At 44.3% G+C, this 23,203-nt stretch overlaps 1 protein-coding gene across 7 annotated transcripts in view; it reads left to right on the top strand.

The window, feature by feature from the left end:
• LOC106589940 (kinesin-like protein KIF20B) overlaps positions 1 to 23,203 on the top strand; it is a 60,368-nt gene that overhangs the window by 22,848 nt on the left and 14,317 nt on the right. For 6 of the 7 annotated variants that reach the window (XM_014180397.2, XM_045710183.1, XM_014180394.2 and 3 more), the window contains exons 22-32: positions 113 to 238; positions 1,597 to 1,727; positions 2,193 to 2,348; positions 2,939 to 3,115; positions 3,744 to 3,902; positions 4,183 to 4,284; positions 7,649 to 7,846; positions 10,787 to 10,843; positions 12,055 to 12,129; positions 20,281 to 20,422; positions 21,376 to 21,515. In XM_014180397.2, coding sequence (XP_014035872.2) covers positions 113 to 238; positions 1,597 to 1,727; positions 2,193 to 2,348; positions 2,939 to 3,115; positions 3,744 to 3,902; positions 4,183 to 4,284; positions 7,649 to 7,846; positions 10,787 to 10,843; positions 12,055 to 12,129; positions 20,281 to 20,422; positions 21,376 to 21,515 — 1,463 coding nt within the window. The remainder of the gene's footprint in view (positions 1 to 112; positions 239 to 1,596; positions 1,728 to 2,192; positions 2,349 to 2,938; positions 3,116 to 3,743; positions 3,903 to 4,182; positions 4,285 to 7,648; positions 7,847 to 10,786; positions 10,844 to 12,054; positions 12,130 to 20,280; positions 20,423 to 21,375; positions 21,516 to 23,203) is intronic. The other variant, XM_014180396.2, reaches the window with a different exon arrangement.

The following is a 23,203-nucleotide window of genomic DNA, read 5'->3' as shown; positions in this document are numbered from 1 at the left end:
AGGTATTGTGACACAGCCATAGTGTTTGACAGTACATACGGTAGTCTATTCCCATATGCTCTTCTCTGTGCGTCTCTGTCCTGTATTCATGGGGTTCATTGTGCTTCCTCAGACCTTCAGGCTAAGGAGCGTTTGATTGAAGACATGCGTCTGGCTCTGACTGAGCAGGAGGACACCCAGACCCAACAGGAGCAGGTGCTGGAGGCTAAACTGGAAGAGATTGACGCCCTCACAGAAGGTGGGATTATCAAATCACTATTTAAAGTGCATTTTAAACACGTGTCAATACACTTAACAAAAAAAAATATATATATATATATTAAAAATGAATAATACAATTTCTTTTTTTTATATATAGCTGCCCACACAAGCAGCAATGAACGGGGTTCACAGGATGACAGAAATGACACAAGATCAGTCTTTTATATGTAATCATTGAAGGCATTACCATATTAATAACAAATGTAATGAGTAAATACAAAATCTGGATTGAATCTGAAGTTCCTGAGGAGAAGTTGATTGTAGCTGATTGTGAGAACTAACGTTACATTATGCCAAGAATCAATACTAAATTCAGTGTAGTTCATTTTAGGGATGTCCGTGATAGCAATGACACGTTTCAAATTGATAGGAAACTGTGGAGTGGATGTACAGTGGTGAAAATCGAAAACTTAAAATCTGATTTCTTTTAATTTATTTATCAATAAATCAGCCATCTTTCGACCAATCCCTTAGCATTTCTCTGTACCATGGGCCGACATTCCAAATTTGGTGTCTGAATATTTGAAGTATTTTTAGCATATTAGCTAATATGCGTCTACTTGTATAGTGTGGCAATCTTTTGAATGCATCAGTTATTTTCTCAAACTCTTTAGGGGGTATTGTTAGGAGTGAATTTAACTTTTTAGTCCATGAAGATTTTTTTAATGTATTTTTGGCATTAGAATTACATAGTCAAATAAGTGAATTGTTAGTTTCCTTATTTAAGATATCAATGGTAAACTTAACCTGGCTCATCGTGTTAATTTCTTTGACGCTGAACAGTTTCATAGGTCATTGTTGAGTGGTACCAAGGATTTAAATGGACACGTAAAATCAGATTTCCTGATTTGTATCAGTAACTCAGCCATCTCTTAACCAATCCCTTAGATTTTCTCAAACTAAGTTAAGAGATGTACAATGAGCCTACATACCGAGATGTCCAAGATGGAGGAAAACCTATCCTGATGGAACTTATGGGCCCTTGAGACACATTTTGTTCAGCATGAGGATAGACACCAACATACAAAGTTTAAGTCGCTAGGTCAAACGGGGCGGCGGATATAAGCGTTTAAGTGAGACACCACCCCCCCCCCCTTATAACAGCACCACCTACTGGCCAATCAGTGCCATTATTTTGACCAAATTACTCATAGCCTCTAGTTTCTTTTGTCAAATTTAGAAAAAATATATATAATCTAAGAATAACGATAGATTACAGGTTGTCTGTGAACCCCTAAACAAGACTGTGGGGATGTGGTTTTCCATTCAGATTACAGCTCTTTATATTTGGTGACGGTACTCAAGTGTCTTTCTTTTATTTATTGTCATTTTCAGAGGTGGAGAAAGTGAAAGGACTGTTACGCTACCAGGACAATAGAAAAGACACTGCGTCCCTGAGAGACAGCCAATCGGACGAAGCCAAATTAGCCAAACAGGAAGCCATTCAGGCTCAAGTGACCTTGAAGGTGAACTTCTAAATATTTAGTTGATAATGCATATTTTGTCCCGTCTTTTTAGATTGGATTAATCTGTGTTTGTACGTGTTTTCCCCCAAGTAATCATATGAGTTAGAGCCGGGATGATAAAACAAAAAATGACCGTGACGACTGAACAGACCTCTTATCGAGGACATTTTACTGATATCGATAATTACGATAAATAGTCTATAGCCTTCTAGATGTGACGTTTGACATAAGTCTACTAATATGGGTGGTTGGTAACGGGACAATTGCTAGCTACAACGTTCAAACTAGAAGTATGAGTTTTTTTAAGGGTCATGTAAAAAGTAATTGAGGGCAACATTAATGTTAGAAACCTATTGATCTATTTATCATTATTGCGTATTTTTGTCTACATTGTGTGTGTGTGTGTGTGTGTGTGTGTGTGTGTGTGTGTGTGTGTGTGTGTGTGTGTGTGTGTGGTGTTTCTAGCTGTGTACTGAGAAGCACCAGGCTGACAGGAGGAAGTGGCTAGAGGAGAAGATGGTTCTCATCCGGCAGGCCAAGGAAGCCGAGGACAAGAGGAACCAGGAGATGAGGAAGTTCGCAGACGGCCGTGAGCGACACGCCAAACAGCAAACCCAAGTGGTAAAAGGACTTCCTGTAGAAATGACCCCTTAGAACCTCTCCTCCGGGGACCCCAGCCGTTCCGTGTATTTGAACTATTCCACAACCGTAACACCTGGTTCAACTGATCATCAAGCACTTTAAATAGGTGAATCAAGTGGGCTACAACAAAATGGTGAAATGTCTAGGGGTCCCCTGAGGAGAGGTTTGAAAACCCCTGCCCTTGAGTTTATTTATTTTTTTATTTTGTTTCACCTTTATTTAACCAGGTAGGCAAGTTGAGAACAAGTTCTCATTTACAATTGCGACCTGGCCAAGATAAAGCAAAGCAGTTCGACAACATACAACAACACAGAGTTACACATGGAGTAAAACAAACATACAGTCAATAATACAGTAGAAAAATAAGTCTATATACAATGTGAGCAAATGAGGTGAGATGAGGGAGGTAAAGGCAAAAAAGGCCATGGTGGCAAAGTAAATACAATATAGCAAGTAAAACACTGGAATGGTAGATTTGTAGTGGAAGAAAGTGCAAAATAGAAATAGAAATAATGGGGTGCAAAACAGACAGAGCCTACTAAGAAACCCCTCTGTCTGTGACCCTGCAGGAAGATCTCGTGGCCCAGCTCGGTGAGAAAGAGCAGGACCTAGTGAAATGGAGGAAGGAGAGGGACACCCTTGTAACAGCTCTGGAGGTCCAGCTAACCAAACTCATCTCCAGCATCGCCAACAAGGATGAGCAGATAGCCCGTCTGCGCTGCAACGACACCTCTCAGCCAGCAGAGGTCAGTTCAAACACACACGTGATGGACTGTTAGGTTGGTTGGGGCTGTTGGAGAATGTTCTCGTTTGGGATTGTACATGTTATTAAGGTTGGTTGCAGGGTTGATGGTCATTTTCCATTTGAACTTTGCAGAAGAAGAAGAACAGAAGAAGTGATTTGGAGTTTGCACTGTTTTGAAAACCTTATTGAAAAAAATAGTGGGCACTTATTTTAAGCACGTTGTGGCTCAGTTGGTAGATCATGGTGTTTGCAACGCCAGCGTGGTGTTTGCAACGCCAGGGTTGTGGGTTCGATTCCCACGGGAGGCCAGTACAACAAAAAAAAAATGTATGCATTCACTACTGTAAGTCGCTCTGGATAAGAGCGTCTGCTAAATGACTAAAATGTAAAAAAATGCACATTGAGTGTGGAAAATGCTCTCTACAAAGGTATTGTTACTGTAGGTTAATTATTATCAATCATTTTGAAATGGAATTGTTTCAAATGGGGCACAGTTCACATTCCATAATGTGTTGTGGTACCTTAACAGCACGAAAATGAACACGACTTTGGACCATGAGGATGGATGACGTCATTGGTCCATTATATCCTAATGGTTGGTTGTGTTGATGTTTTTCGTCCTTCCTCAGAGGCACCATGGCCAGGTGGAGGTAGAGGAGCTGCAGAGCCTTCTGTCTGAGAGAGATGCTGAGATCTTTAACCTGAAGGAACAACTGAAAGCTATTTCCAAAGCCAGCTGCAATGTCTCATCTGCGCCTCCCACTAAGCCCAGAGAGACCGCCACTCTGGTGAGAGAGCAGTCTCCTTTATAACAAATCAAAGTTTATTGGTCACGGATACAGGGTGTAAACGGTACAGTGAAATGCTTTACTTGCGAGCTCTCAACACTACAGTACACATTATCATAAATAGAACTTTATTCAATTTCCCATCTATATTTTGTAAGTTGGTCTTGTTGACACAATGGATGTTGTCCATGATGGCGCTCTCTCGCTCAATCTCTCTCTCGCTCAATCTCTCTCTCGCTCAATCTCTCTTGCTCTCGCTCTCTCTCTCTCTCTCTCTTAGACTAAAGCAGAGGAGTGCCCTCCCAAAGTCAGTGAGAGAACTCTCCATGACGACAACAGTCAACTAGTACATGGAGTGAAGACTGAGAAGAGGACCAGTCAGGTAATCGTCTCTCTAGACATCCGGGTTTCCTCCCATAATGTTCCAATGCCTTAACACATCTTTCTGTACATCACAGAACGTCAGTTTGGCGTAGAGGAAGTACGTCATTGCCTTGCCCGGCCTGTTGCCCACATCCCCCACAATAGTAGTTATCAAGGTGAAGAGATCAGAGGTTATTTTTAAGGAGTGTATTTCTCAAGTTTAATCTAGTTTGCATCAACTATCTTCACTTAAAACCACTGCAAAGGTTTATCCTGTAAACCTGTGGTTTTCGAATCGCAACGTTTTGTCATGTCTGCCTCGTGATTGGTTGGGAGTAGCTGCTGTTGCCTCGGGTCAGGTTCATGGACATGACATCAGAGCATCATGTCTGTCTGTCTGCTCTGAGAGGTGAAGGTTAACGAATGTAACCACAGTTATGTGAGCTATTGAATCAATCCAATATGGTATCCTTCCGCGCGTCGGGAGACACTCCGAGTAAGGCTTTTCAGTTGTAAAAACATTCTCTAAAGGTATGGGCCTCGTTCTGGTCCACGCTCATTTTCTGAAGTGTGTTTTCTGCCCTTTTTAAAAAAAAATGTTTTTCCATGTGGCAATTTGAAACACTAGTGAATGAAGAGCTGACTAGGCTCCTCCTATAGGTTAACCCAACTGACTAGGCTCCTCCTATAGGTTAACCCAACTGACTAGGCTCCTCCTATAGGTTAACCCAACTGACTAGGCTCCTCCTATAGGTTAACCCAACTGACTAGGCTCCTCCTATAGGTTAACCCAACTGACTAGGCTCCTCCTATAGGTTAACCCAACTGACTAGGCTCCTCCTATAGGTTAACCCAACTGACTAGGCTCCTCCTATAGGTTAACCCAACTGACTAGGCTCCTCCTATAGGTTAACCCAACTGACTAGGCTCCTCCTATAGGTTAACCCAACTGACTAGGCTCCTCCTATAGGTTAACCCAACTGACTAGGCTCCTCCTATAGGTTAACCCAACTGACTAGGCTCCTCCTATAGGTTAACCCAACTGACTAGGCTCCTCCTATAGGTTAACCCAACTGGCTAGGCTCCTCCTATAGGTTAACCCAACTGGCTAGGCTCCTCCTATAGGTTAACCCAACTGACTAGGCTCCTCCTATAGGTTAACCCAACTGACTAGGCTCCTCCTATAGGTTAACCCAACTGGCTAGGCTCCTCCTATAGGTTTAACCCAACTGACTAGGCTCCTCCTATAGGTTAACCCAACTGACTAGGCTCCTCCTATAGGTTAACCCAACTGGCTAGGCTCCTCCTATAGGTTAACCCAACTGGCTAGGCTCCTCCTATAGGTTAACCCAACTGGCTAGGCTCCTCCTATAGGTTAACCCAACTGGCTAGGCTCCTCCTATAGGTTAACCCAACTGGCTAGGCTCCTCCTATAGGTTAACCCAACTGGCTAGGCTCCTCCTATAGGTTAACCCAACTGGCTAGGCTCCTCCTATAGGTTAACCCAACTGGCTAGGCTCCTCCTATAGGTTAACCCAACTGGCTAGGCTCCTCCTATAGGGTTAACCCAACTGACTAGGCTCCTCCTATAGGTTAACCCAACTGACTAGGCTCCTCCTGTAGGTTTAACCCAACTGACTAGGCTCCTCCTATAGGTTAACCCAACTGGCTAGGCTCCTCCTATAGGTTAACCCAACTGGCTAGGCTCCTCCTATAGGTTAACCCAACTGGCTAGGCTCCTCCTGTAGGTTTAACCCAACTGGCTAGGCTCCTCCTATAGGTTAACCCAACTGGCTAGGCTCCTCCTATAGGTTTAACCCAACTGGCTAGGCTCCTCCTATAGGTTAACCCAACTGACTAGGCTCCTCCTATAGGTTAACCCAACTGGCTAGGCTCCTCCTATAGGTTTAACCCAACTGGCTAGGCTCCTCCTATAGGGTTAACCCAACTGACTAGGCTCCTCCTATAGGTTAACCCAACTGACTAGGCTCCTCCTATAGGTTAACCCAACTGGCTAGGCTCCTCCTATAGGTTAACCCAACTGGCTAGGCTCCTCCTATAGGTTAACCCAACTGGCTAGGCTCCTCCTATAGGTTAACCCAACTGGCTAGGCTCCTCCTATAGGTTAACCCAACTGGCTAGGCTCCTCCTATAGGTTAACCCAACTGGCTAGGCTCCTCCTGGAGGTTTAACCCAACTGGCTAGGCTCCTCCTATAGGTTAACCCAACTGGCTAGGCTCCTCCTATAGGGTTAACCCAACTGGCTAGGCTCCTCCTATAGGTTAACCCAACTGGCTAGGCTCCTCCTATAGGTTAACCCAACTGGCTAGGCTCCTCCTGGAGGGTTAACCCAACTGGCTAGGCTCCTCCTATAGGTTAACCCAACTGGCTAGGCTCCTCCTGGAGGTTAACCCAACTGACTAGGCTCCTCCTGGAGGTTAACCCAACTGGCTAGGCTCCTCCTATAGGTTAACCCAACTGGCTAGGCTCCTCCTATAGGGTTAACCCAACTGGCTAGGCTCCTCCTATAGGTTAACCCAACTGGCTAGGCTCCTCCTATAGGTTAACCCAACTGGCTAGGCTCCTCCTATAGGTTAACCCAACTGGCTAGGCTCCTCCTGGAGGTTTAACCCAACTGGCTAGGCTCCTCCTATAGGTTAACCCAACTGACTAGGCTCCTCCTATAGGTTAACCCAACTGACTAGGCTCCTCCTATAGGTTAACCCAACTGACTAGGCTCCTCCTGGAGGTTAACCCAACTGGCTAGGCTCTCCTGGAGGGTTAACCCAACTGGCTAGGCTCCTCCTATAGGTTAAGCCAACTGGCTAGGCTCCTCCTATAGGTTAACCCAACTGGCTAGGCTCCTCCTGGAGGTTTAACCCAACTGGCTAGGCTCCTCCTATAGGTTAACCCAACTGGCTAGGCTCCTCCTATAGGTTAACCCAACTGGCTAGGCTCCTCCTATAGGTTAACCCAACTGGCTAGGCTCCTCCTATAGGTTAACCCAACTGGCTAGGCTCTCCTGGAGGTTTAACCCAACTGGCTAGGCTCCTCCTATAGGTTAACCCAACTGACTAGGCTCCTCCTGGAGGTTAACCCAACTGGCTAGGCTCTCCTGGAGGGTTAACCCAACTGGCTAGGCTCCTCCTATAGGTTAACCCAACTGGCTAGGCTCCTCCTATAGGTTAACCCAACTGGCTAGGCTCCTCCTGGAGGTTTAACCCAACTGGCTAGGCTCCTCCTATAGGTTAACCCAACTGGCTAGGCTCCTCCTATAGGTTTAACCCAACCGGCTAGGCTCCTCCTATAGGTTAACCCAACTGGCTAGGCTCTCCTGGAGGTTAACCCACCCTCACTGTCATACTGTGTACCCCTGTCTTTAGGGGTCTGGGGGCTACCCGTCGGTGCTCGACTCCTCAGAGATCATAACGGAGGGAGGCAGGACCAGCCGCTTCCCCAAGCCTGAGCTTGAGATCTCCTTCAGCCCGCTGCAGCCCAACAGGATGGCCTTGAAACGCCAGGGAGAGGACGTGATTAACGTCAAAATCACTCGCAAGAGGAAGAGCTCTGAGATTGACAAGGTAGACAGTGTTAAAGGGATAGTTCCCCCCCCCCCCCCAAAATTACCAAATTACATTTTTTTTGTTACCTTTACCTAGTAAGAGCTGTTTGGATTTGAGTATGCTATCGCTCCTGTGACTTGAATGGGATTTGTGCCACAAATGCTAAAACGTTAGCATTTGCAAACCGTGCCAGGGTAACTAAACCAAAGCATGGGTTGCTGCCACACCTTGTCCATATACTGTTTAAAGGGTAAGCAAACCAATGTAATTTAGGTGAACTGTCCCTTTTTTAAATTTGCAGCGAGGGATTGGATGTTCAGTCCGGGGTATAACTGTGTGGTCCTCCTGCCACTGCACGCCTGTAGCTTGGTGGAACACTCCACTGAGATGCAGACCTGGTCCAGCTTAACCATTAACCATTCCTGTCAGTCATCTTAAAGACATGCTCCTGAACTTATGGCGACTAATAAGTGTTTTTTTTTTGTTTTGTTTTTTAAACCTCCTCTTTTTGGGCTGGATGTGTCAATGTGTAGTCCATACATGCATAATCTATGAGTAGAATTCCTGTTTTCAGTTAGCCATGAAATCCCTAGTATGACAGACTATATTTTTCTGTAAGCTGTGCTGCGGCCCCCCCCCACGTGGGCCGGCCCCCTAGCGGTCAGAGTTCTAGCCAATGAGCTTCAACCCCCTCACCATTTTGAGTGACAGGTGGTGCACTTACCTTCACATGGTTTTAATTGCCTCCGATAAGCTGTTTTATGAAGTGTTTTTAATTAGGTTCTACTTAACAGCAAGTCGTTCAACATATTAATAGTTTATTGCCCTGTCTTACGTTATGCGTTGAAGAGGGAAGTAAAAGGTTGGAAGTTTTCCCCTATTACATGTGGTGTGATCTAACACCAAGCACAGTTATTTTGTGACTACAATGAGTTGATGTAGTGTGTATGGGGGTCTCTGCTGCAGGGACGTAGGAGTGAGTGGAGGCTATGGTGCCGTATTTCCTCCATATAGGAGGAGTATTTCAAACCTCTGGAGTTAGAAACTCATGTAATTCCCTGCTGACTGTCCCAGGTGTATGATAGATAGGGGAGGAGAGTGAGACTAGGGGTGAATCTCAATTCCTCGCGTCCTCAACTCCCCGTCTCAAAATGCGTTGGTGGAGGAAGTTCGAGGGGAGGAACCTCATATCTTCTGCTCCAATGTGCTTTGAGAAGGAGACTGGGAGAGGAAACAAGGAGAGATTCAACTGAGGACTTAGGAAAGTGAGAGCTGACAGCACAAAGGCAGCCTCTGCAGAGGCTTTTGGTCAAAAGACACTACCTTTAGACCTGTAGCCTTGTACGATCCAGAACGGCTCATAGGAGCAGGAGCCGATCACCTGTTTCTGTAGCGTGAGGCAGCTTGATGTTACTAGTACACCCTCTGGACAGGATATCACCTGTTTCTGTAGCGTGAGGCAGCTTGATGTTACTAGTACACCCTCTGGACAGGATATCACCTGTTTCTGTAGCGTGAGGCAGCTTGATGTTACTAGTACACCCTCTGGACAGGATATCACCTGTTTCTGTAGCGTGAGGCAGCTTGATGTTACTAGTACACCCTCTGGACAGGATATCACCTGTTTCTGTAGCGTGAGGCAGCTTGATGTTACAAGTACACCCTCTGGACAGGACGCTAGTATATTGCAGGGTCTTACCTCCAATCTATCTCCCTAATGCTGAGTGCCAAGCAGTCCCATTTCCCCCCCCCAGTCTGGTATGACACTAAGTAGGCCTTTTAGACTTGTCCTGTGCTTACCAACAGAGGAACTACTATAACTAAAGCCCACACAGCTCAGCAGGGGAGCCCCTGGGAGCGCTGAGGTTCCTAGTCCTATTTTTACTCTTATTCAGCCAATCTGTTATATGACTCATTCACCTTTTTTTGGGGACACGAAAACAAGACTGTTTTCCCTGTGTCACATCACATTTGACTCCCCATTGCTGGGAATAAAATCACAAACATGTTTGTTGACCGCTAGACAGGCGGGTGGGCGCACCGACAGAATTGATAATAACAAGTGAGAGTCCAGACGCAGGTAACTGCCAAAATAAAGGAAACACCAACATAGTGTCTTTTTTAATAGGCCGTTGGTCGACCACGAGCCCCCAGAACAACTTCAGTGTGCCTTGGCAGATCGTCTGGACCTCTATTGGAGGAATGCCAGAGGATGTTTTGATGGTGGAAAATACTGTCTCAGTTGGGTTGAGATCTGGTGACTGAGACCCTTCTTTTTAAAATCACTGAGATTTCTTCTAGCCATGGTATTTGGGGCATTTTGAAACATGACCCTAAGCTCTACCATGCTCTACCAACTGTAGCTCAGTTGGTAGAGCATGGTGTTTGCAACGCCAGGGTTGTGGGTTCGATTCCCACGGGGGGCCAGCAGAGAAAAAAAAAAATGTATGAAATTGTATGCATTCACTACTGTAAGTCGCTCTGGATAAGAGCGTCTGCTAAATGACTAAAATGTAAAATGTAAATGTAAGCATGATGGGATGTTAATTGTTTAATTAACTCCGGAACCTGTGTGAAAGCACCTGCTTTCAATATACTTTGTATCCATCATTTAGTGTTTCCTTTTATTTTGGCAGTTACCCGTATCTTTAACAACGTTCTCTATTTAGTCAGAAATGTGTTATTTACCTAACAGCTTTTCTCTCTGACAATTTTAACATGTTTTTTTATCATGTTCACAACAAACACATGAACAGGGCAATGGTTTTAGTATTAAAGATGAACGCATCTGAAGGACTTCGCCGTTCACGGTTATTCTTGTTGCTACCTGATGGACGTCTTGCATCAGTTGATTTCTGCCTTAACACTTCTTTATAAATTTGTTGTTAATCCTCACTGCCATCTTAGTTAGGAGGAGGTTTGTTATTTTTTTTTTCTAACACGTCTTTCTTTTTAAAGAAGAAAGGTTGGCACAGTAAGGCTAAACGGAGAGCAACACGTGAGCTCCCATCTCAGGTATTCAAACCAGTCAGACCTGTACTCATCAGTCCATCGTACCATTTCAGCCATCTTGGGGTTACATTTTTTAACCTTCTTCATGCATGTTTTGTGATCATGCATGTTACTCCATCCATCGTCATTCTTCTCGTATTGTTGTTGTTGTATTACTTTGTTCAGTAATGTTTAGGTTGGCGTAATGGCAAAACTATACGTTCTCTGAGAGACGATATGGAAGGTCCTGATTTGAAATGACAAGTGTTTCAGCGCTGGGTATTTCCTGCTTTTATGGTAATTTATATAAATAATATATATATATTATACTCATTGATTTCTTGAAGACTAACTTTTTTATAAAATGCAGAAACACGAACTCCAGAGATCGTAATTTTTTAAGTTTGAAACACGCTCAATATCTTTATGTAAAACAAACACAAATCAAATGTAACACCTGTTTTAGCAGATGTTATTGCGGGTGATGCGAAATGCTTGTATTTCTAACTCCATCAGTGCAGTAATATATCTAACAATACACACAATCTAAAGTTAAAGGAATGGAATTTAAGAATAAATAAATGCATGTATGGACAAGCAATGTCCGAGTGGCATAGACTAAGATGCAGTAGGCTAGAGTGGATATACATATGAGATGAGTAATGCCAAATATGTAAACATTATTAAAGTGACTAGTATTCCCTTTTTTTTAAAAAATTTTTAAATTAAAGTGGCCAGTAATTTCAAGTCTGTGTACACTGATACAATGTTGGACAGGTGTTACCAATTAACTTATTGAACATACTTTTATTTTGGAATACACATTTATGTTTTTAGATTAGGTGTACTTTTGCCTTTTGCGTTTCTGGACATTTTCAGACTAGATTTGTGTCGGGTTGGCTTTCACTGGAGCTGTGAACTATGCTTTTGTTAATCCACATCAATAATTGGAAACCTACTGACTTATTTTCATCTGCATTTGCATGAGACTCTTGAAATGTTTGGTAAATCTTAATTGTATTTATTCAATTGATCTTTTGAAATCCTATACATTCATGAAATTAAATCAATTTGTTCTATCTAATCCCGATCATTAGAGGAGAGAACTGTTGTTGCCTACATGTTAGATTTGAATTTGACTTTGTTTTGGCTCGTACGTATGTAGCTTTAAAAACCACAGCATTTTAATTTCTCTCCCTGGTCTCCTCTCTCCGCCATGTGCTGGTGTTTCTCAGGATGAGGTGAACAGTGAGAACCGAAGGAACAACAGAACTAGGATGACTTCTAAACTGGCTGTACATCAAGAGGAGGTGAGAGACACGTTTTAAACAACGACTACCCCCCCCCAAAAAAGGCTGTGTTTTTAAAACGAGAGGTTGCTTTATGTGGCATCCCTAAAGATGCATCGGTAGAGCATGGTACTTGCAACGCCAAGATTGTGAGTTGGGCTCCCGTGGGTTAACCATACATCACATTTGTATTTTATTAGGATCCCCACTGGCTGTTGGTGTTTTGTTAGGGTCCCCATTCAGCGACTCTTCCTGGGGTCCGCACGAAACATGACATAAGACAGAACATGAATAGACAAGAACAGCTCAAGGACAGAACAACCATTAAAAACATTAAGGCACACGTAGCCTACATATCAATACATACACACACTATCTGGGTCAAATAGGGGAGAGGCGTTGTGCCGCGAGGTGTTGCTTTGTTTTTTGAAACCAGGTTTGCTGTTCATTGGAGCAATATGAGATGGAAGTCCCATGCAATAAGGGCTCTATATAATACTGTAGGCTTTCTTGAATTTGTTCTGGATTTGCGGACTGTGAAAATACCGTGTGTGTGTGTGTGTGTGTGCGTCAGAGCTGTGTATACAGCGGTTCCTCCTTTAACAGTTGCGTGACTTAGAGGTACCCAGCGTCACTACTTCATTGCTCCAGACCACCACAAGGGGGAGTTAGAGCACTCATTATGCATTTGAGGCCCCAAGGTTTCAATATGACCAATCATATCGAGTGGTTCCAATGACGGATTTGACGCGGGCCACCCGTTCCCTGGTAACTGGCTGACAAAACATTACGGGGAAACCAAATGTAAGTAGTTATAACGTCATAATGAGTCAAGCAAAAAATATATATAATTGAGAGGAATATGTTAGTTTAATGTAGAGACAAACGATTGTGCATATTTTATTTTTTTGTCATAAAGTACGTTTACGAAAATCACTATTTAAAGTTTTTTTTTCAGCCACATCCAATACCAGGTGTATCAAACTCATTCATTATACACTTCAACTGTGTTTACCACTCTTGCTCCTGGGACATCAATGATTACACATTGTAACTATGCAATAGACTGGAAACATGATTTAAGTAAAGGCTGATTTTGTAATTCATATATACAGAATGAAAAACAGTACATCCTGCCAGCACGCCCACAAGCGAGCCACTCAGGTGGAGAATGACTTGTGGAAAAGAGCGAGGAACGAGATGGGAGTAACAATCCAGGCTATTTTGCTCTGAGACCGGCATAATAATGTAATGAAACAAGCAGGGAGCAGGTTTTAAACCCTCAACATTCTAGCCTGAAGTCCAGCATCCTATTGACTGAGCCTAAATGTATTAATTGGGGTTGGGGCCGATTGTGGCTAAAAAAACATGTTAAAGATTCCAATCGATAAAATGTGAAAAACTAACAATAATACTTTCCCCCTTTTTCCACAAGCGTAGCAGGATGGGTTATTAGCTGAACAATAGACCATTCAACCTTTACTAAAGAATTGTCTTAATAGCCGAGCTAGGTGTGAATCCCCCCCCCCAACTTGCATCAAATCATTTTCAGGACTTTTAGGATTTTAGAAGTAGGATTTTTTTTTTTTATATATATATATATTTTTTAAATTATTTTATTATGCCTACTTATAATTGCAACTGATAAAAAATGTAGCATCCTACATAAAACAATAATTTAAAGAAAAAAAGTCTCCACTTTTGAACTAAAACAATGTAACTAAAAATAGAGCGCACATTTGTAATTCCCAAACACTAAAAGTAATTGGAAAGGTAGATGCAAATGATGTGACATTGTGGTTACAATAAAAGAATGTAGCCCATCATGCAAATGTTTCCTATTAGCAGGACAATAGACTTTTTATAACCCGGCTACTGTTGTGAAAATCCCTCAACTTGCAATGTATTCGATGCTTAAATACTCTGAAGTGTTTACATTTCTAACTCAAAACAGCATTTCTTCATCAACATCTTTATGCTTTCGTTAATCTTGATCTTTTTTTTTCTGTAGCAATTTTGAGCAAATTGCTCAAGGGCCACGATTTGATTCGTCGGTGAAGATGACATTATTGAATGTCTCGCCAGCTTTGATCTGGGCCTGCAGGACGCAAAGTTCTTTGTTTGTCAGACAAATCATTGGGTCAGAACTACAGAACACACATGGTTAATGTTCTGCTATTCCAAGGATGTGAAACGGAAGAGACGCCACGAGTGGGCACAGAATTCATAGCCTTCCTGCTGCGCCATCTATTTCAGCACCGTTTTGTGCTGCTCTGAGACCAGCGTGGAGAAACGGAAATGTTCAAATATGTTCTTAAGATATGTGTTGACTGAATATAAGCAAGTGATTTTTGCTAAATAATGAAGTTGGGTTTCTCCAGGAATAAATCATTCTAAATAACTGGCTTTATTTTCATATTAGTGAGAATGCCTCACCCCATGTTCAAGAATTGCCTTTTTTTCTCGCTCACTCTAGGTTAAATGAGATCTCCAAATTATAGTTTTTAAACAAAGCGATTATTAATTAATTTTGAATGATATAAAAGCCCCTTAGGATCTGTAGGAATATCTGAGAATATCTAATGGAAAATACCCCTTAGATATTAATTTCGAGTACTCCAATCCTCTAAATGTAATAATTGGCGGAGAGTCAAGTCATTGGGGAAAAAAATATCTATTTTTCGATATACTTTAGGTCTACCATAGGTGAAATGAGTCTCGCTAGTGTTGAGTAATGTGCTGTTAAAAATGGTGTAGGTCTTATTTATTTATAGAGCATATTGAAGTTAGAAGCAAAAGCCTACAACTGTTTTAGCACCGTTTAGCGATGCTCTGAGGCAAGCATGGGGACTGGTCTTGATAAATCAATTCGATTTTTATTTTCACTTAATCTCCATTTGGGTATTAGTTAGACAAGAATTAGAAAATTAGGGTGCGGAAATGTTATGCTCTTAGTGTAACCTTTTATTTAACTAGGCAAATCAGTTAAGAACAAATTCTTATTTACAAGGAGAGCCTACATCTTCCTCATAAATAGCCCAGTACTGTACTGCTGACCATCATTTTCCGTTCCAGCAAGTACCAGTCAAAAGTTTGGACACACCTACTCATTCCAGGATTTTTCTATATTTTTACTATTTTCCACATTGTAGAATAATAGTGAAGACATCACAACTATGAAATAACACACATGGAATCAGTTAAGAACAAATTCCTATTTACAAGGACGGCTTACTCTTTCCTCCCCAACGGGGATTTGAACCCCGGTCTCCCGTGTGCCCTGCATTCTGTAGTACAAACATGGCCTGCTCTCCCTTATGAAAGGAATTAGGCACTTTCCCATGTTTACTACAGTATGTATTGTAGACTAATAAACATTTTATTAATAAAATAATGATAAATACTTTCAAAATGCAGATGTTGATTTAGTTATGGATCCATAACGAATTACTATGGGATTAAATATCTGATTCTCAGAAATATTGGAACAAAGTTGTCTAATGAAGGCAAACAATTTAGAATCCTCCAATCCTGTAGCCTACTCCCAACCGTCACGTTGTACAGCGCCATATTTTCCATTCAATCCTAACGGAAACCCTGAGGGTTTTGTTTTTCTCTGAGTAGAAACACCACAATATTAAGCCCATATACTATGTTATTACAAAAAAGGTTTTAAATTCTATGCTAATGCCAATACAGAAGACTATCAAATGCTTCTCAAAGATGTCCTCTGGTGGTCAAACTATCAATAACTTGCAGTAACAGAGAAAATGGCTGACAATTAGATAACGTGCCACAGAATGCTGCAGCAGCACGCAAGGTGTGCTGCAGTATGACACAACTTTTAAAGGAGGAATCACTAAGTTGACAATGCAAACAATTTGGGGTTTTCAACACAATGTTTCTTGTAAAAAGAAGTGATGTAGCCAATCTCTCCTCAACTCTTAACCAAGAGAGACTGGCATGCATAGTATTTATATCAGCCCTCTGATTACAATGAAGGGAAAGACGTGTTGCTCTGTTCTGGGCCAGCTGCAGCTTAACTAGGTCTTTCCTTGCAGCACTGGACCACACAACTGGACAATAATCAAGATTAGACAAAACTGGAGCCTGCAGAACTTGCTTTGTGGAGTGTGGTGTCAAAAAAGCAGAGCATCTCTTTATTACAGACAGACTTCTCCCTGTCTTTACAACCATTGTATCTATATGTTTTGACCATGACAGTTTACAATCTAAGGTAACGCCAAGTAATTTAGTCTGAACTTATTCAACAGCCACACCATTCATTACCAGATTCCGTTGCTCTTAGTTTTAGAGATGTTCAGGACCAGTTTATTACATCGTCCACATAAGAGTCACAGAAAAATCTTTTGTATGATCTCTTATACACTATTTTAGGCCCAGCTGTTGGAACTTTGTCTTTCCTGGATATAGCCACTATATTGTGATCACTGCATCCAATGGGTACGGATACAGCTTGAGAACAAAGTTCTACAGCGTTAGTAAAAATGTGATCGATACATGTGGATGATCTTGTTCCTGTAGTGTTTGTAAACATCCTGGTAGGTTGATTAATAACCTGAACCAGATTACAAGCGCTGGCTACAGTAAGAAGCTTCCTCTTGAGCGGACAGCTTGATGAAAACCTGTCAATATTCAGGTCCCCATCACATACACTATCAAGCATTTCACACGTAATATTTTGATACTGACTGTTAGCACTTGGTGGCCTGTAGAAAAGGCTTTAGATGTGCCAAGTGAACCTGCAACATAAGATCTCTAAGCGTTACAGGGATATGGCTCTGAATATATCCGTCTCTCAACCCCTCACCCACAAGCATTTCTGTCTCTTCTATAGATGTTATATCCTTTGTATTGCTACTGATGTATCATCAAATGAAAATGGATAATACAGCTCTGGGAAGAAATTAAGAGACCACTGCAAAATGATCTGTTTCTTTTGTTAGCAAGTTACGGATTTTCATTAACCTTATTTCTAAGGCTACATATATTAATATGGGCTGTTTTCATCCCTTTCCTGGGTGGCTGATCAGAGACGGATATAATATGGAAAAGAGCAAATGGAACAAGAGGGAAAAAAATACATTCAGCAGTCCATGAATTAATTGGTGTGTGTGGCTGCTGCGGGGTTGACGCTATGAACCCATAGGCTTGGCTCTCATCCCTTCCAGGCTTCTGGGAGGGAGGGTGGACAGTAAAACCTGTCATAGCGGATGTACGCAATGTCCCCACGCGCTCTGGCAGCTTTCATGGCATGGGATCAGTTCTTTCCTCTTCTGGCGCACAGCTTCAGGAAAGTCCTCGTTGAGGGAGATGGATATACGTTCCTCTCAAGTTCTTGGCTCTTTCCAGAACAGCTACCTTGACCATTATCGACCTGTCACCTGGGCCTGTCACCTGGGCTAGTGGTGGGTTTTCCAGTCCTGTGGGTGCGCTCTACCTCAATCTTCCTGTGGCCCATCTTCAATTTCTAAGAGAGAACTTTCCTCACTTTGTCCTCAGACTCCGTCCACAACCATGTTGTTCCAACTTGATTGTCTCGAGATTTTTCTTTTTGTTATCATGGATTTACACACACAAATGATGTCCTCTCAATGACTTACAGATAGATGTCTGTCATCTTGCCGTTGTCATGTTTCAACTCATTGAGCTGACCCTAGGATCACTGCAAACTGTTCTTCAGGTCCTGGACCTCTCTGGTCAGGTCGACCGTTCTTTTATTAGTTGAATCCACTAGTATTTGGACAAACCACTCAAAGCTATTTTGTTGTTGTAACAACTGCTTGTATTAATATTTTTGTTTGTTTTAAAAGATCCTTCACGTGTGATAGAGAGACACCACTGTCCTCAACGGTACTCCCACCGGCTTTGGTCTTTGTCATGGTTGCTAACAACGTAGGTTACACCGTTACTCCTCTCAGTTCCAGACAGGGCAGGTCACGGGGAAGATTGAAAACAACAAACAGCAGGGATCTAGACAGCCACAAACCCGGGCCAATCCGCGGTCTCAGCCACAATGGCTAACAGTGTCACGGGCTGCGTTCAAGCCCTCAAGAAAACCCCGCTAGCTTGATAGGCAGCTAGGCTAGCTGCGACGCCAAATAGCTCCTCAGACCCGGCCTTAGTAGGCAGGATCTCTGGACAGAGACTAGCAGTCCCAGCAACTGATGCCAACTGCGGATAGGCTGTGCAAACTAAAAAGTTAGCTAGCTACTAAGAAACTTTCCAATTCCCTTTTCAAAACAACAAACCCATCTCTGGATAAAAGCCTCTGTAAAATATAATATATTACACATACACTACATGGCCAAAAGATGCTCATCCAACATTTAATTCCAAAATTATGGGCATTAATATGGAGTTGCCCCCCCCCCCTCCCCTCTCTTGCAGCTATAACAGCCTCCACTCTTCTGGGAAGGCTTTCCCCACTAGTGAGGTCAGGCACTGATGTTGGGTGATTTAGGCCTGGCTCGCAGTCAGCGTTTCCATTTTATCCCAAAGGTGTTCAATGGGGTTGAGGTCAGGTCTCTGTGCAGGCCAGTCAAGTTCTTCCACATCGATCTCGACAAACCGTTTCTGTATGGACCTCACTTTGTGCACCGGGGCATTGTCATGCTGAGACAGGAAAGAGCCTTCTCCAAGATGTTTTGTACTTCCACAAAGTTGGAGGCACAGAATCGTCTTGAATGTCATTGTATGCTGTAGTGTTAAGATTTCTCTTCAATGAAACTAAGGGGCCCGAACCATGAAAAACATCCCCAAGACCATTATTCCTCCTCCACCAAACTTTACAGTTGGCACTATGCATTGGGGCAGGTAGTGTTCTCCTGGCATCCACCAAATCCAGATTCATCTGTTGGACTGCCAGATGGTGTAGCGTGATTCATCACACCAGAGCACGTGTTTCCACTGCTCCAGAGTCCAATGGCAGCGAGTTTTACACCACTCCAGCTGACGCTTGGCATTGCGCATGGTGATCTTAGGCTTGTGTGCGGCTGCTCGGCCGTGGAAAACAATTTCATGAAGCTCCTGGCAATCAGTTCTTGTGCTGATGTTGCTTCGAGAGGCAGTTTGGAACTCGGTAGTGAATGTTGCAGCTGATTTTTACACGAGTCAGCACTCGTCTGTCCCGTTCTGTGAGCGTGTGTGGCCTACCACTTCGCGGCTGAGCCGTTGTTGCTCCTAGACCTTTGACCAACCGGCTCAAATCGGTCTTATGTAGCAATATTTGAAATTGTTTTTTTTTTATATTGGATAGTAGAGACTCAGCGCTACAACATGATATATCATACACTACAGTTGAGGAACAATGGGGAAAGTAATTCTGCTTTGAAAGTTGATAAACTTGTAACTCCACTTTTAAGAAAATGACCTTAAAATGTTTTGGTACACCTACTGAAGAGCTCTCCTGTCTCCACCCATTCAGCATCGTTCACACCCTCTTAAGCTTTAGCCCCACCCATCTCTTGTGTGGTCATGTGCTAAACAGTGAGTAGTGTAGTAAATTTATGATTAAAAGTGGTAGTAGCCTACATTAAGGATAAATTCCAGGTTAACAAAACTTCCAGATAACAAAATAATTTATAAATATTAGATGTTTACCCAGACACACTTGTCTAAATTGATGGGTCATGTGAAAGAAATGTTCCACTTCACAATAACAGCACTTACAATTGACCTGGGCAGCTCTAGACATTTTACAAACTGAAACTTGTTGGAAAGGTGGCATCCTATGACGGTTCTGCGTTGAAAGTCGCTGAGGTCTTCAGTACAGTCCGTTCTACTGCCAATGTTTGTCTGTGGAGATTGCATGGCGGTGTGCTCGATTCCAGCAATGGTTGTTTTGAAGGGGTGTACACATACTTATTATTATAAACTGGCTGGTTTGAGCCCTGTATGCTGATTGGCTGAAAGCCATGGCGTATACCACGGGTATGACAAAACCATTTTATTTTTACTGCTCTAATTACGTTGGTAACAAGTTTTTATAAAAGCAATAAGGCACCTTGGGTTTGTTATATGGCCAATTAACCACGGCTAAGGGCTGTGGCAGCGTTGCATTGTGCCTAAGAACAATCCTTAGCCGTGGTATATTGGCCATATACCACATCACCTCGGGCCTTATTGCTTAATTATATCATGGTTTCGTAGACATCTCCGGCGAGGGGCAGTAAAGACCCGGACTCCATTAGGCCCCAGGACTCCCAGTCCAGCCTTCGGAGCAGGAAAGAAGGAACGATGCAGAAGATCGGCGACTTCCTCCAGAGCTCCCCAACGTTTTTCGGTAGCAAGGGTAAGAGTTGACACTATAGCTATTCTGTGCTACTGTTAGAGCGTCCAGCACAGACTCCATCTCATCATCATCATCAGACCAAAGAGTCAGAAACACAGAAACCACACTGGAGCCAAAGTACCATCTGCAGTGGTATAAATCACACCTTGATGGTCAAGTTCAATATTACCTGCCACAGTGTCTCTCTCTCTGTCCATCCAGTCTCTCTCTCTCTGTCCATCCAGTCTCTCTCTCTCTGTCCATCCAGTTCTCTCTCTCTGTCCATCCAGTCTCTCTCTCTCTGTCCATCCAGTCTCTCTCTCTCTGTCCATCCAGTCTCTCTCTCTCTGTCCATCCAGTCTCTCTCTCTCTGTCCATCCAGTCTCTCTCTCTCTCTGTCCATCCAGTCTCTCTCTCTCTGTCCATCCAGTCTCTCTCTCTGTCCATCCAGTCTCTCTCTCTGTCCATCCAGTCTCTCTCTCTGTCCATCCAGTCTCTCTCTCTGTCCATCCAGTCTCTCTCTCTGTCCATCCAGTCTCTCTCTCTGTCCATCCAGTCTCTCTCTCTCTGTCCATCCAGTCTCTCTCTCTGTCCATCCAGTCTCTCTCTCTGTCCATCCGCAGTCTCTCTCTCTCTGTCTATCCGTCCATCCAGTCTCTCTCTCTCTGTCCATCCGCAGTCTCTCTCTCTCTCTATCCGTCCATCCAGTCTCTCTCTCTCTCTCTCTCTCTATCCGTCCATCCAGTCTCTCTCTGTCTGGCCTGGCCCCAGAACTGTTTGTGCTTTTAACTACTACACAGTGCTTGTCAAGCATGGCAATTCCATAATAAGCTGGCAATAGAAGGGAAACCGACTGGAATCCCAGGCGTATTGTTTCTGGCCCACAGTAATGGTTTGCTCTGGCTTGACCCTTTTAGTGGCCTATGCTGCTGAGCTTTTTTTTAAAGCCCTTACATCCCTCTTTCTCTTTGCAGCTAAAAAGATAATGGGATTGGTGAGCGGGAAATCCCCAGAGACAGAGGGTGGGGCATCCATGAGCTTCAGACCCAAGAAGTCCAAGAGGAAGCTTTACAGACCAGAGATCTCCACCCCGATGGACTTCCCCTCCCACCCGGTGAGAATGGTTAGGCTTGGGCGACATGGTTAGGCTTGGGCGACATGGTTAGGCTTGGGCGACATGGTTAGGCTTGGGCGACATGGTTAGGCTTGGGCGACATGGTTAGGCTTGGGCGACATGGTTAGGCTTGGGCGACATGGTTAGGCTTGGGCGACATGGTTAGGCTTGGGCGACATGGTTAGGCTTGGGCGACATGGTTGGGCTTGGGCGACATGGTTAGGCGACATGGTTAGGCTTGGGCGACATGGTTGGGCGTCATGGTTGGGCGTCATGGTTGGGCGTCATGGTTGGGCGTCATGGTTGGGCGTCATGGTTGGGCGTCATGGTTGGGCGTCATGGTTAGGCGTCATGGTTAGGCGACATGGTTAGGCTTGGGCGACATGGTTAGGCGACATGGTTAGGCTTGGGCGACATGGTTAGGCGTCATGGTTAGGCTTGGGTGACATGGTTGGGCTTGGGGCGACATGGTTGGGCTTGGGGCGACATGGTTAGGCGACATGGTTAGGCGACATGGTTGGGCGACATGGTTAGGCGACATGGTTAGGCGACATGGTTAGGCGACATGGTTAGGCGACATGGTTGGGCTTGGGCGACATGGTTGGGCGACATGGTTGGGCGACATGGTTGGGCGACATGGTTAGGGCGACATGGTTGGGCTTGGGCGACATGGTTGGGCGACATGGTTGGGCTTGGGCGACATGGTTGGGCTTGGGCGACATGGTTAGGGCGACATGGTTGGGCGACATGGTTGGGCGACATGGTTGGGCTTGGGCGACATGGTTAGGCTTGGGCGACATGGTAAGGCGACATGGTTGGGCTTGGGCGTCATGGTTGGGCTTGGGCGTCATGGTTGGGCTTGGGCGACATCGTTGGGCGACATGGTTAGGCTTGGGCGTCATGGTTAGGCGTCATGGTTAGGCGTCATGGTTGGGCGTGGGTGTCATGGTTGGGCTTGGGCGACATGGTTAGGCGACATGGTTGGGCTTGGGCGACATGGTTAGGCGACATGGTTGGGCTTGGGCGACATGGTTAGGCGTCATGGTTAGGCTTGGGCGTCATGGTTAGGCGTCATGGTTAGGCTTGGGCGACATGGTTAGGCTTGGGCGTCATGGTTAGGCGACATGGTTAGGCTTGGGCGACATGGTTAGGCTTGGGCGACATGGTTAGGCTTGGGCGACATGGTTAGGCTTGGGCGACATGGTTGGGCGTCATGGTTAGGCGACATGGTTGGGCGACATGGTTAGGCTTGGGCGACATGGTTAGGCGTCATGGTTAGGCTTGGGCGTCATGGTTGGGCTTGGGCGTCATGGTTGGGCGTCATGGTTGGGCTTGGGCGACATGGTTAGGCGTCATGGTTAGGCGACATGGTTAGGCTTGGGCGTCATGGTTAGGCGACATGGTTAGGCTTGGGCGACATGGTTAGGCTTGGGCGTCATGGTTAGGCGACATGGTTAGGCGACATGGTTAGGCTTGGGCGACATGGTTAGGCTTGGGCGTCATGGTTAGGCGACATGGTTAGGCTTGGGCGTCATGGTTAGGCTTGGGCGACATGGTTAGGCTTGGGCGACATGGTTAGGCTTGGGCGACATGGTTGGGCGACATGGTTGGGCGTCATGGTTAGGCGACATGGTTGGGCTTGGGCGTCATGGTTTGGCTTGGGCGTCATGGTTTGGCTTGGGCGACAT

Source organism: Salmo salar, chromosome ssa28 (genome assembly GCF_905237065.1).
Source record: "Salmo salar chromosome ssa28, Ssal_v3.1, whole genome shotgun sequence".
Taxonomy (NCBI): domain Eukaryota; kingdom Metazoa; phylum Chordata; class Actinopteri; order Salmoniformes; family Salmonidae; genus Salmo; species Salmo salar.
The sequence above is the reverse complement of the archived record's forward strand: the minus strand, read 5'-3'. Positions and strand labels throughout refer to the sequence as shown.